This window comes from Oryctolagus cuniculus, chromosome X (assembly GCF_964237555.1).
Source record: "Oryctolagus cuniculus chromosome X, mOryCun1.1, whole genome shotgun sequence".
NCBI lineage: Eukaryota > Metazoa > Chordata > Mammalia > Lagomorpha > Leporidae > Oryctolagus > Oryctolagus cuniculus.
This window is the reverse complement of record NC_091453.1, coordinates 81572529-81590223: the sequence shown is the minus strand read 5'-3', so window position 1 is coordinate 81590223 and position 17695 is coordinate 81572529. Positions and strand designations below refer to the sequence as shown.

The 17695-nt window shown below is 39.5% G+C and overlaps 2 protein-coding genes across 2 annotated transcripts in view; one reads left to right on the top strand and one right to left on the bottom strand.

The window, feature by feature from the left end:
• Positions 1-17695, bottom strand: part of TRPC5 (transient receptor potential cation channel subfamily C member 5) — a 324899-nt gene that overhangs the window by 97601 nt on the left and 209603 nt on the right. The window contains 1 exon segment of the mRNA NM_001082779.1: positions 14552-15073. Within this exon segment, the coding sequence (NP_001076248.1) occupies positions 14552-15073 (522 nt within the window).
• On the top strand, positions 3155-3514 carry TRPC5OS (TRPC5 opposite strand). Its single transcript, XM_070067154.1, has one exon. It carries the CDS (start codon positions 3155-3157, stop codon positions 3512-3514), a length of 360 nt encoding a protein of 119 aa, XP_069923255.1.

Sequence of the window (17695 nt, the reverse complement as noted above, 5' to 3'; positions counted from 1 at the left end):
TTTTTCTTCCCATCCAAGGTCACCAAGCTGCAGAAAAAAATACAACAAAGGCTACATAAAGTAGTAACTACATTTGTCTTAAAAGAGAGCAAAATATTAAATGTTCTGCCTCTACATTTTTCATTTAGACTATGTACTATCCACCTTGATGAATAGAATATAATTTATAGTATTTCTAATTATTTTCCAGTTTATAAGGAGAGATGGAAGTAAGGATAGTGGAAAGGCTAGAGGAAGACGGAGATACAAAGAGGGTGAAATAGAATGAAAAAAATAAGTTAATGAATGGGGGCATATTGAATAAGAGGAGGAATAGGAGTCCTAGGGGGAGAGAGAGAAGCTAAGGGGGAAAACTGGGAGAAAAGGAAGCCAAAAGTTATACAAGATTGGTGTATTACCCTCTTTGGGTTATGGATTCCATAATAGGGTATTGTTTCCTTTGAAAAATGTGTTGGTGCTCTTTAACCATATTTAATGCACAGGTTTCTTTTGTGTTTTTCTTCTGATGTGCTGATGCATGCTCTAACTTAATGTCAAGTTCCTTTCCCTTATTTGTTTCTGCATTTCTGCCACTAACATGCTTTGTCTCTAATCAAATAACAGATCGTTTTGAGTTAATAAATCAACTGCTATTCCTCTAGGACTCATTCTCTCATATTTCAGATAGAAAGTTGCTTCCAACCCAAATTATACTTTCTGATTGTAATGGTTGTGACCCTTATCATCAGAGCAACAGCCATGTCTTCCGGTAGGATTCTAGCCAAAAACCTAAAGTGATGTGACAGGACTTACGCTAATTGGAGATAGTGTATAACTGAGTAGGTCAAACCAGGCCCTGTAGAGATAAGCAAGCTTCATGTGAACCATCTGGCTGGTGATTTGCTGTACTCCAATAAACATGCAATGAGTACAGTCAGTTGGAAGTGAAGTCTGTGGCTTGCTGGGCCCCACTCTGGGCAGAACTGCTAAAAATTAGGCAATAAAAGACTTGACAGCATATTAAAAGAGTAAGATGGACTTCGTAACACTTTCCACCATTGAAAGTTTGAATGAGTTTGGAGAAAATAAATCAGCCCAAGTTATAGGATTAGTAGCCAGAAATTTAATATGGGTGTGTGGCCCAACAAACAATTGGCCAAATATATTTATCTATAATGATCAACCATAGTCTAGAGATATATGCTGTTTTAAATGGAAAATTATGGACTGGACTATGGTGGGAAAACAGTCTAGTTAAGGGACATATGAAAGGAAATCAATGAAATGAATTTAACATTTCATGTAGGACATGTATCAGAATGGAAAGACAGAATTATTTACTTCAAATAAGACACAGAGAAGATAGGCCCCTCAAAATAGTGTAGAACCAGTAGCCTTCCAGCTCAGCTGCCTTATCTGTCAGGTCAATTTAGGGTTACAGTGGGAACATGAAACCTCAGGGCATATGAATATACTAGGTAAACAGAGGCAAAAGAGTGAAAAAAATATTATTCCAACAAACAGGTGAGTAAACAATATAAGATCATTAAATTACAAAAAACTTATTGTATCCTCAATGAACTCATTTTGAGTAGGCTATTTTGTGATAAATTAGACAAATGTGGCAAGTATTGGGTCAATCCTTAGATATTTTTTTGAGATTTTATTTATTTATTTGAGAGGTAAAGTTACAGACAGTGAGAGGGAGAAACAGAGAGAAAGGTCTTCCTTCCGTTGGTTCACTCCCCAAATGGCCACAACAGCCGGAGCTGCACCCATCCAAAGCCAGGAGCCAGGTGATTCTTCCTGGTCCCCCATGTGGGTGCAGGGGCCCAAGCACTTGGGTTATCTTCCACTGCTTTCCCAGGCCACAGCAGAGAGCTGGATTGGAAAAGGAGCAGCCAGGACTAGAACCGGCACCCATTGGGGTGCCTGTGCCTCAGGTGGAGGATTAACCTACTGCACCTTGGCGCCAGCCCAAATCCCTAAATTTTTAAACAAAGAATATTGCTTTACAGAAGTATCTACTTACTCAGGAAGATGATTTACATAGCCCACAAGACATGCAATTGAAAGTAGTACAACCATGGTGTTTGACAATGGTGGAGGAATATGTGGCAGATTGACAATAATAGGAAATACCCAAGAACTAATTTAATCACTGAAGTTGTTGAAAGTTTGGTGGAGAGTGTGGTATCTGTACTTACCATATACTCCCAGGCTGAAGGGTAATTGGAAATTTTAATGAATGGATTGCTAAAAACACAGAAAAAAATTAGTAGTGCCAGATATAAATGGCAATGAGGCAAAGATGCTGATAGAGAAGACTCCATTTATAGACTCATTAGAGATGTTTAAGAGAGATGGGCAAACTACATCTGCTCACTCTGTTCTCAAATCCCCTAGCAAGAGAGAAAGAGCCTAAGAAATTAAAGAAAATACTGCCGAGGAACAGTGCTGTTGTCATTGTTTTTTTTTTTTTTTTTCCTTACTACTTGTTGAATGCTTTATTTACTGGAGGGTTAAACTTGTGATTATAAAGAAAATTGAAAGTATGTCATTGTAAAAATTAAAAGAAAAATAAGAAAAAAAGGAGTAAGGGTGGGAAGGAAGGAGGGTAGGGTGAGAAGTATCAATCATACTCTTAAAACTGTATATATGGAATACATGGAATTTGTTCCATTTTTATAAATAAAAATTTTAAAAAAGAAATTAAAGAAAAGAGTGGTAGATCATTTTAGGGTTATCAAACAAGGAGGAGAAATAGCTACAGACACTCTTTCAGCCTTATGGACAATTCTTAATAGGGACATCCTATATCTAGAGCCTGTAGGATGGATAAAGACTCAAGGATACTAACCTTTATATTTCTTTTTTCTGTTATTAGATCTGCTTTGCTGATTTCTCTTGGCTGTGACAATCTAGCAGTTCACTACTAGTACAAACACAGTAACATAAGTAAATTTTGTGGGAGGTTCATCAACCTCATCAAAGACCTCTGTAGTACCACGAGCCTCTTTTTATACTTGATCACCGTCATAACAATATCAGCATCTTCATTTCTCATCTAAACCAACCAGAGAACCATCGTGAGCCATCAAGTATCCATTGTCACCAAGACTCCATTTTCTACAGCTTTTAATAATATTTTTTCTATAGAGATAAATATAGAGGCATGGATTCTGCATCAGTCTCTGTGCTAGTTGGTGAAATTTCTGATTGTTTAGATCAGTTAATAAAAATTCTTGAAGGACAATTACAGTCGATTTTACAATACCAAATTCCTCCTGTAGCACAAAATGATAGAGCACAACAGACAGGAGCTGTTGCATTTCCTTTCAGGGCTGTTTTCCTACCAGATCTCTCAAATCTTGCAGACTTAGAATCAATACTTTCACTAAGGGAAAGTGAAAACCTGATCTTTGATGATGATGATTCCTTGTTAGACATAGAGGGTTTAAGCGAAGTGGTAATGTCTATTATAAATGATGACTTAGAAATAAGTGAGACTCAGTTTTTCCCCACTGGCAAGTGAGAACTGATCATTCCTGTTTCAAATATATTTTGATTGTTCCAGACATTAGTAATGTGAGTTTTCTCCTGGTTCTGCACACTTTCATTATTAACAACTTATAGAAAAAGTAAGACTTGATTGATTTTCAGTAAATGCTGGGTTCTCCTTTGTTTTTGTTCAAAAAGCCCTGGCTTTAGTGATATGGTTCTTCCTTTAACTGTACTTGTTCTCCCTCTAGTATTTCTAATGACAAAAGCAAACAATAGCAAAGAAAAGAAACACCTTGCCTAACAATGGAGTGGAGAACTGATAAATGCTATCACATCTTGGGCCCCAGTTACATTGTCTTTTTTAAAAGATTTTTTTATGTATTTGAGAAGCAGAGTTATAGACACAGAGAGGGAAAGACAGAGGAGAGAGTACTTCTATCCACTGGTTCACTCTCCAAATGGCTGCAACAGCCGGAGGTAGGCCAATCTGAAGCCAGGAACCAGGTGCTTCTTCTGGGTCTCCCATGTGGGTTCAGGGGCCCAGGTACTTGGGCTATCTTCCACTGCTTTCCTAGGCCATTAGCAGGAAGCTGGATTGGAAATGGAGCAACCAGGACTCAAACTGGTGGTCATATGGGATGCCAGTGCCATAGGCAGACACTTAACCTACTAAGCCACAGTGCCAGCCTCTGCACTGTCTTATAGTAAGTGGAAATTAAAAGGAGACTACTGCTAGAATGATATAGTGAATATATTTGCATTAATTGGATAATACGGGAATACTTTTACTTGAAAAGTATAAATTCTTACTGGGCTTTTAGGAGACAATGTGTCAAAAGATGCTAGAGCAGACTAAGGGAAATAATTCTAAAAGAGGAGCATCTACTAGATAACAAAGCTGCAGAAATGTTTTCATATGACTATATGTTACCAGGAAGCAATCTTTGAAAAGCTAGGGCTAAGAGGTTCCAATGAAAGACTGTTCCTGCAAATGCCAACTCATGTCACTTTGAAATGTTGTTCCCCAAATGCACTACTACTTTGCAGTATTGCTCCCCAACAGTAAATGGAATTATATAAAATGACAAAGAGAAGAGTACAAGGTAGGCTAAACAAAATCCTGTAAAGACTATACAGTAGTAGAAAGTCTAACACTTATGATAGGAGTAGAATGGTCCATAAGGGGAAGTGGATAAAGTGTATCTTCTTAAATATAAATGAGTGTAAAGAATAGTTGAAGGCTCCTTACAATGAGTCTGATGCAACCTCAACTTAGAAATATTTTGTATTGAGAAATAGGATCATGGATGAATGCAAACAAAATGTGGACTGGTATTTAGCCACAATAATTCTACATATGCCAGAAGGGTAAATGTGATAGCTGAAGGTCTTCCACACCAAAACATACAGGGACCAAATATACGTGTGGGGAATTCACTGAGCATATCAATTCCGTGGCATACGGTCTGCTCAGTTTGGAAAAATGGCTATCCTTCAGGCATGCCCATGATACTATGGCCCTCATTCCTAAGGAATGACCTTTGATCTCATGACTCAGGCAACAACTAGGTAAAAACATAAAAGTTATACCACTGCGAAATTCGGTATGTGCAAGTTGTAAAGAAATGGCACAAAGAAATAAACCCACACTGGTGGAAACCAGATTATATCAATTTATATAGAGTCAAAAGGATTAAAATGACATTTAATGCAGATGATTTCAGAGCTAACCAACATGACAGATGCTGTACCTAATACTAAGTGAAATCTGCACTCACAGATAATTAGCTACCATAAAAGATCAATGCAGGCAATTATAGACAATGTAACAAACTGTTTTTGAATGAGCAGTAGCAGAAGAAACACAAATTAGTTTGACTACTGAATCTTAGGATAAAGTTATTTAACAAATTTAATAAAGAGACTGTTATAGGAAAAGCTACCACAAGTCCTTTGAAAATTGGAAGAACTTAACAAAGTTATTCAACATATTAAAATGAGAAAATTCCACAATAGACTGCTATATGGAAAGATTAGTAGAAGTAGGCAAGGACCCAAGAAACTTCCTAGAGTAAATGAAGACAGACAGGAAAAAATAAAAAGTATGTCATAGAGCACCTACTGTGGATAATTGCAAGCCACACCAGAAAGTACATTGAGGGACTTTTCTGTGACAGTATCAGGAGAAACTGACCTTGACTTGCCCATGAAGGGGACTGTAGATATTCATTTATGTCAAAAATGGCAAATAGTTGATGCATTTCAAAGGGTCAATGCCAAATTAACAGCCCAGTAGGAAGGCAAGAAAAAATGGTTTATCCCTCTATTTCAATAGGAACAATTTGCAAAGATTAGTGATAGCAGTTATACAAGGAAGTCTGCATTTAGCAATACATTTAGTATTCTTACAGCAGAAAAACTGGGTAAGAACTAAAAGATAGAATCTTGCTTTAATTAAAGCTTCAAAAACATCCAGGAAAGATACTTATCCACAAGGAATTTGGGCTTTAGAAAACGGCTATAATTTTGTGTCAAAATAAAATCAAAGCATAAATACCTGGACAAGATTAGGAAATATATCTAAGGAGAGACCACCATTGTGCTACAAATTCTATGTGGTGAGCCATTTAGTTGTAAAAGGAAAGGCCTGATGCTCCTCAAACATGGTAGATGCTGAAGGATAGCTGTCACTCCAAGTAGAACTCTAGAATGTGGACATTATAGCAATTCCGCAACAGATTAGTTTGACCTTGTTAAGAAACTCAGCATCTTATGGGAGAACACAAGCAACCATACAGACATTAGCAGGTCATCAAAATACATCAAGAGAAACTTGTGCGACCACTCTAGACCTTGCTACAAAATAAAGATTTGAACCAGTCTATAAAACAGCTAATCGGCAAGATGGTCTTTAGGTGCAAAAGCAGGAAGTTTCTTCAACTTCCCAGTTTGTAAAACTGGCTGGTTTCTTGTTTATCCAAGTCACCTGGAAAGATTATACTATAATGGCACCTCAGGAATAGATGAGTTATATTTCTGTGCTTGCTCTGGGTGTATGATTTTATGTTTTTAAGCCGTTGTTAAGATGTAAACCTCTCTACAGAATTAATTGCTATATTAAGTACGTTTGCTGTACGGAATATAATTAGAAACAGAGTTATTGGTGATTACAAATAAGCTTAGAGAATAAGAAAATACTTAGAAATAAGAACTAATGAGGAAGGCTTTTTCAAGAGAGCAAAGAAAATTAATAAATTGTCAAGAGTTATGCAACTGTTTATGGTGAAAAGCCATAATACAGAGAAGGCAGGTTTATGATCTAAGCCCTGTTTTAGTATTATGAAAATTAGCCAAATCTGAGATGCTGATAGAATTAGCTGGTTGGCAGTTGGCACTTTTTGTGTGCTTAAAAGCTCCATCAGAAAGAGAATGAACTTATTGTACTAGCTATTTTCCTTTGATTGAAATCCTAAATCTCCAAAATAATGGAGGGTAGTTGGTCCTTTATCTAAACTGTAGCTAGACTCTTGTCTGGATCTTCTTGAGACCAATGTTGAAGCCAGAGGCTTATCATTCTATGACAAGCAGAAAGGCATTAAAACCAAAAGAAATAGGCTGATAGGTGGCAATGAATTAGGTAGCACAAGTCTTCATCCCAATGTGCTCTGGCTAAGGTGTGTGGGAAGCTGTGATTACATACTTGCTTTGCTATGTGTGATGTTTACTGCCTGTTTTTAGATTATAATTGTTTATAATTTGTATGGTTCAAACTGTTTTACATTTTTAAGATATTTTAACTAATAAACTTTTGCTCACAAATCAAAGAAACTGTGGTTGTCTTAAATTCCCTGATGATGAATTTGGAAGTGTGGGGAGCAACTGGGAGCAACTCGGACTAGACTAAGTTACTGGAATTAAGACTTATTCTATGCATCTGCTTTCCCACAATATGGCGCTGAGAAGGGAAACAGCTTCTACACAGCTGCCTCCAGTTCAACCAATAAACTGTGGGACCTGCTCCTGATTGGAGGAGAGCAGCGTACTCGGCGTGTGGGTAGCAGAGTTGGGATTGGTGGAAGAGGACTATAAAGGAGGAGAGAGACGGCATGCACCAGGAACATCTAAGGGGAACACCTGAGCAGCCCCCGAGAGAGCCGGCCGGCGGTGTGCCGCTCCCCCGCGGAAGTGGGGAATGTGGCAGGGGGAACCGCCCTTCCACGGAGGTGGAAGGGTCGGTAGCCAACCCGGGAAGAACCAGCAGCAAACCCGGGAAGGGCCGAGCAGACAAAAGAACAGCGCAGGGTCCTGTGTCGTTCCTCCACAAAGACGGGGAGCGACATAATGGTGCCGTGACTCGGATGTGAAGCCTAGGCAGGGTTTAGTGTCGTTCCTCCATGAAGAGGGGGAGCGACAGGAAGTTATCAAATTGTATAAAGGAACCCCACTCAACAGAAGGTGGCAGAGTACATGCAAAGACAATATTGTACCAGAAGGCTGAAGTTCTACTTCTGGCTTTGCTAGATATAATTTTGCACAAATCTCTGAACATGATCCTTTCTCATTTCTAAATTAAGAGTTATAATTATTTTTCTGCTTTCCCTCAATGGTAATAGAAAATAAATGAAATAACACAGTTTTCAAGATAATTGCCAGATTGTACAACATCATAACTTCACAGGAATATCTGAAAAATGTCTATACAATGGTCCTGGAAAGTTTATTTGACATTTAAAGATTATCTAACACTTTGACACCTGTTTGCTAAGATATGAGAATTTCCTTCTGCTCCTTCATATCAAAGTTAGAGTTCTTTTTTCAGAGCTTAATTTTTTCACCAAATTAAATTCTTTTGGGGGAGTCGATTTGAGCTCTAGTAGGAATAATAATGAGGAAAAACAATAATGAAAATGCCCTTCAGGAAATAATGAATCATATTCCACTTGAGGCTGAGATTTTATTCTTGAGGATATTATATAACTTAAAATATTATTAACCCATCATGATCCAATGTGATTAAAAATTTTGTATCAAGCTGACAACTGTGATTTTCTACTGATAGCCTTGTCTTAATAGATTAGAGGTATTTAGTGATTGCTCTTGATTACTATTTTTTTTTTCAGGACCCTACTCTCTACAGTCCACATTTAAGACTTGTTTTTATTCTAGCTATATAACCCCCAGAAAGCTAACAAACCAACCAATTAGCCTAGAGAAAATCTCTAACAAAATAAAAAATAGGGAATCAGTGTTGTGGCACAGTGAATTAAGCCACAACTTACAATGCCAACATCCCCTATCAGAATGCCAGTTTGAGTTCTGGCTGCTCTGCTTCTGATATAGCTCCCTGCTAATGTGCTTGGGAGGTTGGAGATTTGATATATCTGCTCTGACTTATTCTGGATTATGAACACTGAGGAAGTGTTCTATCTGTAATTGAAAATAGAACCTCATGGCCCAACTGGTATAAAGCATGGAATCCAGTGCAAAAGAAGACATTTTTTTTCTTTTAGCTTAGTTGCCCCATTCCTATCTAGTTGTTTCTCTTTGAATAATTATGGTCCTACGAGGTAATTCTTATTCATTCCCCTACTGGTTTTCTTCAGGGTCTGAAGCTCATCTGGAAAAAAAAAAATGTCCTTTTAAGAAATGTCTCCAGCTTGTTTAGGGGTTCCCAACATGTGTCTATCAGACGTTAATATGTGGGCCTGGTACTGTGGAGTGGTGGGCAAAGCTGCCTCCTGCAGTGCCGGCATCTCATAGGGATGCGGTTCATGTCCAGGCTACTCCACTTCCATTCCAGTTCCCTGCTAATGTGCCTGAGAAAAGCAGGGGAAGATGATCCAAGTGCTTGGGCCCCTGCACCCACTTGATAGACCTGGAAAAAGCTTCTGGCTCCTGGCTTCAATCTGGCCCAGCCCTGGCAGTTGTGGCCATCGGGGGAGTGAACAAGCAAATGGAAGATTCCCCTCTTTGTTTCTTTCTTCCTCTAACTCTGACTTTTTAAATAAATAAATAAATCTTTAAAAAAAGATGTTAATATTTTTCCTTCTTGATGTGTTAGTACACATAAACTATATGCCTTTAAGGAATTTGAGGATTTTTGACTAACATGGAGAAGAGGAGTCAATCGTTTCATTCATTTATTTGTGCTCAAAGTAAAAGTTTACTTACTTTCATCACATCCTTCTTGAGGAGGGTTTTTACTTCAAAAATTGGTGATCGAACGTACATGTTGCATAATACAAAATGAATGATCTTTTTATGTTTGTGGCCTTAAGCATTGTGTGTAGGTTTCACTTAATTAAAGATTAGATTGTGAATGTTTATTCAACACACTAATCAGTATGATTCCTCAGACTTTGAGAATGAATTTCTTATGGACACTTGGAGTGTTAGAATCTCAGTAGCTCACAAGATTGTTTCCTGTTCAAACACACGAAGGTTACAATTACAAAAACACCCTGAAAAAAAAAAGACATTGCTTATGTGTGCAAGAAAGTGAGAATATTCAGCCTGAAACCAGGCATGTAGATCGAACAGACAGAAATTAGACACTGTACTAATCTGAAACTCGATGGAATCACAGATTTTAAAAAAATAGTTAATTCACAGATTGGGAAGGATTACAGAGTTTCTAGTGGAAATGAAGTCACAATTAAGATGGATTTACAGTTTGATGAATATAAATAATATCTTATATCCCCAAAGCAATGCCATTGGAGTACAAACATTAAGCTATATCCTAATTCTCAAGCTTGACTTGCTATTCAGTGTGGCTTAACTTGAAAAGGGTGAGTTAAGCTACAATTTATCTATGGCCTTTGCTAGGATAATGTATCTTGGAAAAACTGGAGCAAAATATATAAATCCCCAAATGATTCGGAAATCTCTGGCTATGGGACTAAACATTGAGCCATATTTGGGTTTATGTGGCTCCATGAAATTATATTCCTTATTGTGTTATTATTAACATTGAAATTGAGAGTCACTTACTTTCCCTGTTGCAAACCAGGTATTGGAGTTTGATGTGCTCTGACTGAAACAATTCAGTCTGTGAAATACTGGATTTCTCATTGATTTGATTTACAGTGATCAGTGAATAGCACCAGACCTAAAAGTATTGATCTTTTCATGAATACAGTGCTTTTGGGATTGCTTTTGTATTACTGCTGAATATCCATAACTTTGAATAGCTAACAGGTATTACTTTGTCGGTATTATGGAGTAAAATAATTTGGTCTGCAAAATATTAAATTCTTTTTTTAATAATTTTATTATTTGACAGATAGAGTTAGACAGTGAGAGAGAGAGATGTCTTCCTTCCGTTGGTTCACCCCCCAAATGGCCGCTACGGCTGGAGCTACGCAGATCCGAAGCCAGGAGCCAGGTGCTTCTTCCTGGTCTCCTACATGGGTGCAGGCGCCCAAGCACTTGGGCCATCCTCCACTGCCCTCCTGGGCCACAGCAGAGAGCTGGCCTGGAAGAGGAGCAACCAGGACTAGAACCCGGTGCCCATATGGAATGCCGGCACCGCAGGCGGAGGATTAACCAAGTGAGCCACGGCACTGGCCCCCAAACTATTAAATTCTAACTATATAGAATCACTAATAAAAGAAAATTGATAGCCCAAAATTGCACATTTTCAAATATGCAGCCTAGAGATGATAGTTGCATAATGTGAATGTTCTTCATGTTTCTAAACTGTACATTAAAAAATAGTTATAATGGGGGCCGGCGCTGTGGCTCAGTGGCTTAAGGCTGCAGCCTGCAGTGCAGGCATCCCATATGGGTGCTGGTTCAAGTCCCGGCTGCCCCACTTCTTATCCAGCTCCCTGCTTACGTGCCTCAGAAAGTAGTGGAGGATGGCCCAAGTGCCTGGGCCCTCCACCCACGTGGGAGACCCAGAGGAAATTCCTGGTTCCTGGCTTCAGCCTGGGCCATCCCTGGTCCTTGCGGCCATTTGGGGAGTGAACCAGTATATAGAAGATCTCTCTCTCTCTGTTTCTACCTCTCACATAAATAAATAAATAAATCCTTAAAAAATAGTTAAAATGGTAAATTTTATATTATGTATTATGTATTTTTACCACAATAAAAACATTTCTTTCCACTTTAATGTACATAAAAATGGGTCTTGGAAATAATGTTTGATTTTCTGATGCTTACTTAAGAAAGCAAAAAGAAATATAACTCCTTGGCACATTCAGGTTGGTATAATGATAGCTGAAAAATATATTGTATGAACATGTAGTAACATTTTCTAAGAGCAATAATAAGAGAAATTATAAAATAGAGAACACTGGGCACAGAAGTTTCAGGATAGTAAAAGAACTAAAATAAAGAAGAAAAGTGATGATAAAACTAATGAGAGTTGGAGGGCAGTTAATGCAGAATCCAAGAGTGATTCCATAGTCGTGTGCCAAGTAGATCTCCATGACAGTGAGACTGTTATTACAGTGGTTTCCCAGTGGAGAAGTAGCTTAACATGACAAAATAAGATTATACGTGCAGAAGGGGTCAAGTCACAAAATAGAAGGTGATCTATAAATACAAAATTGGTGACACATTGCAGTGAAGTTTTTGAAGATAAATGCTGTGTCACTTTTCAGGGGAAATAAAGGGAACCTCAAATTTTGAAAGGTATCTCCTATCCACTGGGTCAAGGGATGCCAACATCAGTCATATTTGACCATTTCTATTTTTATGAACTATTCTGTTCCCATTAACCATTCTGTCATTCCGAAACAAAATGCATGTGATATTTTTCCTTGTACTATTGTAACCATTTATGCAAAGTGAAAACATCCTTAATGGGAATTCACAGTGCATATATCAGAGTGTAGAGAAATCAATTAGACCATATAGCAGACAACTTAACACAATAACTGATACTGTACATTAATAGGAGGGCCATGGGAGGGAGGCAGGGATACTATATCCATTACCTGCAGTTTAATACACAGATTATGACCGAATATTATGGGTTACCCATGTGGAACAATGAAAATGAATAATCATAGCAGCTAATATCTGTCGAATGCCTACTGTGTGCTCAGTATTGTGCTACGCATAAGCTTTTTAAAAAATATTTATTTTGAAAGGCAGAGTTACAGAGAGGCAGAGGCAGAGAGGCAGAGAGAGAGAGAGAAAGAGGCCTTCCATCTGCTGGTTCACTTCCCAATTGGCTGCAATGGCTGGAGCTACGCTGATCTGAAGCTAGGAGCCTGGAGCTTCTTCTGGGTCTTCCACGCGGGTGCAGGGGCCCAATGACCTGGGCCATCTTCTACTACTTTCCCAGGCTATAGCAGAGAGCTGGATCGGAAGTGGAGCAGCCGGGATTCGAACCGGTGACCATATGGGATGCCGGCACTGCAGGCTTTACCCGCTACACCACAGTGCCAGCCCCAGCATAAGCTTTTAAAATTTCATGTAATCTTTACATTTTTCTAGGGAAGTAACTACTCCTGTTCTTATCCCCATTTCTCTCTCTCTCCCTCTCATCCCCTTGAAAGTGGCCTCTGGTACTGTTTTGCCTCACTTTAATGACATGATTTTCTTTTCTTTTCTTTTTTTTTTTTTTTTTGTCAGAGAGAAAGGAACAAAGTGAACACACATGTGATTTGCCTTAGTGCCTGGATCCATGAAAGGGTAGTTTCCCTTCAACTAGCAAGCACCTATTGGTTCTACCTGCTTGGATCTGACTCCAAGCACCATGGAAGAGAGATGAAACACACATTAAAGTACTTCATGTGACATGCATTCAACACTAGCTTTTCTCATTTATTTGCACATTAACCCTGTAAAATGGAGAAACTATAGCCATCTTCATTTTATAAATGAGCAAACCAGCACCTTGACAATCTGAATGACTTTGGGTCACAGAGCTAATGAGTTGGGATTCTATCCTCAGCTGCTCTGGTTCCACAGCCCCTGCTCTTTCTATAGCACCATGCAGCTCATTAAAGAGATAAATTAAGCTTTCTTGGAGGCCTCCCAAAATTGTTTGGGGATAGATGGCATAGAGCAACACTTGCTAGATGGTCAATCTGGCCAAGCTAGAAAGCAAAGTCTCTCCTGTGACCTGCTTGAACTGCCCACACTCAAAGAGGTGGCACCTAGCAGTTTGAAGATCACACCACAGTGGTTGTTGTTTTAGCCTTCTATAGAACTACAAACCCTGACTGTGACTCCATCTTCCCAAGGTTTATCTTGCTTGTGGGGCTTCTAAGGACTCAGTCGTGTTAACAAGTACCAGCATCTGGACCATGAGTCTTCCATGATTCCTGTCCCCATCTCCATGTCCAAAGTACATAGGGTAGGATCCATTGTCATGTGTTCTCACAGAACACTCTTCTTTAGAATACTTATCTTAGTTTGTAATTACATACCCTTTAAAGTGATTGTTTATTAATATCCATCACTTGCATGTAAGTTGCATGAAGACAGGGTCAGTATCTGTCTTCCGTATTAAAAGCACTGAGAATAGTGCTGAAAAAGCATTTGTGTGGGACTGGTGTTGTGGTGCAGTAGGTTAAGCTGCCACCTGCAACACCAGCATCCCATATGGGCACTAATTCGAGTCCTAGATACTCCACTCTGATCCAGCTCCCCACTAATGCACCTGAGAAAGCAGTGAAAGATGGCCCAAGTTCCTGGGCCCCTGCACCCAAATAAGTGACCTGAAAGAAGCTCCTAGCTCCTGGCTTTAGTCTAGCCCAGGCCCAGCCATTGTAGGCATTTGGGGAGTGAATCAGTGGATGGAAGATTCTCTCTCTCTCTCTTTCTCTCTCATTCTCTCGCTGTAACTCTGCCTCTCAAATAAATAAATAATTCTTTTTAAAAAAATTTGTTGAATGAATGTTTTCTCATAAAAAAATCACATGGCTATGTACCATAATGAAGACATACAGAGGCAGTCTGTGTCTTGAATGAATGGGTCGAATTATTCTAAGGCCTTTTCAGCCATTGGTTAGAGGTCTAATCGGTACAAAGTTGCTGCTTCTTGATCTGCTGCTCTGAATTCAGCAGGCCTGAAGCTCCTCGGACAGCAAAGGTGAGCTCAGCTTACCTCTTTCTGGTGGTATTTGATGGCCACCTTCAGCTTAGCCAGATCATGGTACTTCTGAGGATCAAGCTCTTCACTGTGGTCATCTCTGTGGTTGAGGATGATCTCCAGTTCCCGGGAGCTCCGGGCTTGGTCCAGCAGGTCTTTGGCAAACAGCTTGCACTGCTGGGAGAGTTCCTCATACTCAGCCTTGAACTCATTCTCCACTTTACTGAGCTCCTTGAGCTCCCAGCCCAGGCGGAAGGCAGTTAGGATGGGGTCCTCGCTTGATAAGGCAATGAGTGAGGGGCTTGCGAGAGCCTTGTAGATATTCAGTCGGGAGCGAGAATGGCGCAGACTGTCTACTTCAGAACTGGATACACACTCCACACAGTTGCAGCGTATCTGGTGGGGCCGTGGGATTGTGACTCGTTTCTGGACAAGCAATTTGATGATTTCATAGTTGTTGGTGTGGGCAGCCAGCATAATAGGAGTGATGTCTGGTGTGAACTCAGAGAACTGGGTATCCATCATCAGAGTGGGCACCTAAATACAAGAAATGAGAAGCATAGAAGGGCAGGATTAAAGGTTGGAGACAGAAGGAGCATAGAACCCACCAAATATTTGCAATTCAGGAATTCTTTTGTCACTCCTCCTCACCATTAAGGTTAAGGTGTGCGACATACTTACTATGTGCCAGGCACTGTTCTAAGCACTTTGTATATATTTACTCATTTAATCTCTACCACAAACTTGTGAGGTAAATACTCTCCCCATATAAAGAAGCAGAGACACAGAGAGGTTAAAGAGTATGCCTATAGTGACACAGTTTTTAATAGCAGAACCATGATTCAACCTCAAGCACTGTTGTTCTAGAGCCTGGCTGTTAAATTCTGAAAGTATAACATGCCTAATTCTGTCTGAGTCACAATAGGGGATGAGAAGAAATAAAGGACATTGTTCTTGACCTTCTGGAACTTAGTTGGTTAGATCAGCCATATGTGCAATTGTTAACAGTATAAAGTAATATGTTCAGTTTCAAATGAGCCACAGAGATCATAGGAATATTTGTTTGAAAGGCAAATGACAACCTTTAATCTTAAAGATTGTATCACTAAATCAAGTTTTGGAGGCTGAAGGAAGGACTCCGTCAATTCCTTACAATGTTTCTGAATGTCTATCAGGCTCCAGGGAACCAAAGACCAAGGCCAGACAGGGTTCATTTAACTTCATGGAGGTCCTAGGAAGGTAAAGACAATTCTTATTGTCAGGAAGAAGAGTTCTGTAAATGAGGACTTCTAGGCTTGCAGCACAGTTAATAGTTGGAAAAGGACCTTTGCTAAAACTGCTAAGCACATCAACAACCTGGTCAGGCGCTAACACCAGAATTCCTGCATCACCATGACTTAATGTTTGGTGTAAATAGCAGTTATAGGTAAAAGGTGTAGAGTTCTTGGGGTACTCAGGAGAAGTTCTGGGGGACTGCATGTAAACGACCTGATCAATGAATAAAAAAATATTTCAACTTTAAAATATATCTTTGGGACTCAGTTCTCAAAGTTGAGTAGGGAAACTGAGGTAGTTCAGTAGACTCACAGATAAGGATGTTTTCTCCTAAAGAACTAAGTTTAGTGGTAAGCCAATGATGTACATAACTACAACACAGTCTTGATGAATAAAGAGTGGAAACATGAATATGGTATCGAAAAGAGCATGAAAGAAGTAGTTTTTTTGGGTGTGTGTGTGTTGAAGTTCACTGAAAGGTCCATCTGCCAAAAACATACAGATTTGCCCCCAAACCTGCCATAGTGCAGTGCAATAGTGACAAGGAGTTATTCATTTGGGATATGTTCTATTTCCCAAAAACCTACATACAATTGGGCATTACTTGGAAAAGACTGACTTTTTAACACCTATTATTCTGTTAGCATGGATCCATTTGTTCTACTACACTAGACATGTAATTGTGGTAGGATGTAGAGCTAGAGAATGTGGAGGACTGGCATAGTCAAAGGAGTCTTTATGAAGAGATAGAGCTGAGTATTCAAAGTGCAGATAGTGTTTCAGAAGACTGGGAAATATTGATCCTGGTACACTTACAGAAGAAGGAAAAAAATAGTTCCAAAACATGAATAATTAAGAATCTCACCAAAGAAACAACTATTGTTTTAATCAATAATTTATTTTACTCTCAAAACCTCTTTTAAAAAAAAAAAAAAAGCCCCAACAACCCACAGTTACTGGCAAACTGACAAAAGGATGAGCTACTGTTTTTCATCATCTGCCTCCCTCCCACCTTGCAGGAGGGATTCCCAAACAGGAAAGTGGCCAGAAAACAGAGTGAGAGAAAGGGGGAGGAGGCAGACTTTGTAAGAAACCCGTTTCCTTCACTTAGTGGGTGCTTCAGCTGCTAAAGAGCTGAAAGCTGGGTGCACATTGATCATCAATTGCTAGGCTGGAGCAGCGAGCAAACATTGTTAAACATTTAGAAGGAGCAGCTCCAAATAAGACAGCAGGAAGTGAGCAACTTGGCTCATAAAGTAAATTGGACATAGGAAAGAATAATCTCAGAAATTAACATAAGCCTGCCGGCTAGGGAAGAAGTAGGTCTGAGTGGGCCTGGAAATGAACATGAACACAACCGTCATGAAGCCTAGAGTTGGGAGAGATGGTAAGTGAGCAATTTATGACAGTCTGCCTGGAGAAGAGAAAAGCTCAGATATGCGAAATCTGGGCAGAGGCATTCCTCAATCTCTGTCACCATCTAAAGGTGTTGAAGTAAGAGGGGACAGAGGGGATAACCTGCAGCACATTTCCTGGATTATATTGGTGGTACTGTGTACTTCCTACCAGGCCGTTCTTCCGGTTCTCTCCCCACCCCCTTCCCTTGTTCTTTCTACTTTTCTTTTTTTTCCAACAAGGAACTTTCTCATTTGCCATTTGGCTTTTTGGGTATGTGACACCAGAAAGGAAATCTTTTAAAAAGAAAACTGGGCTGCAGTGACCAACCACATCCTCCCATTCAGACTGCCTTTTGTCTTCCAGTCATTGTCCCTCAAAGGTTGCCACAGTTCACGTCATCCATTGCTTTGTGTGTATTCTTGTGGGATACACTGATTTCAACCCATTTCTCAGCCAGTCAAAGGCCGTTGCCTGATATCTATAGTA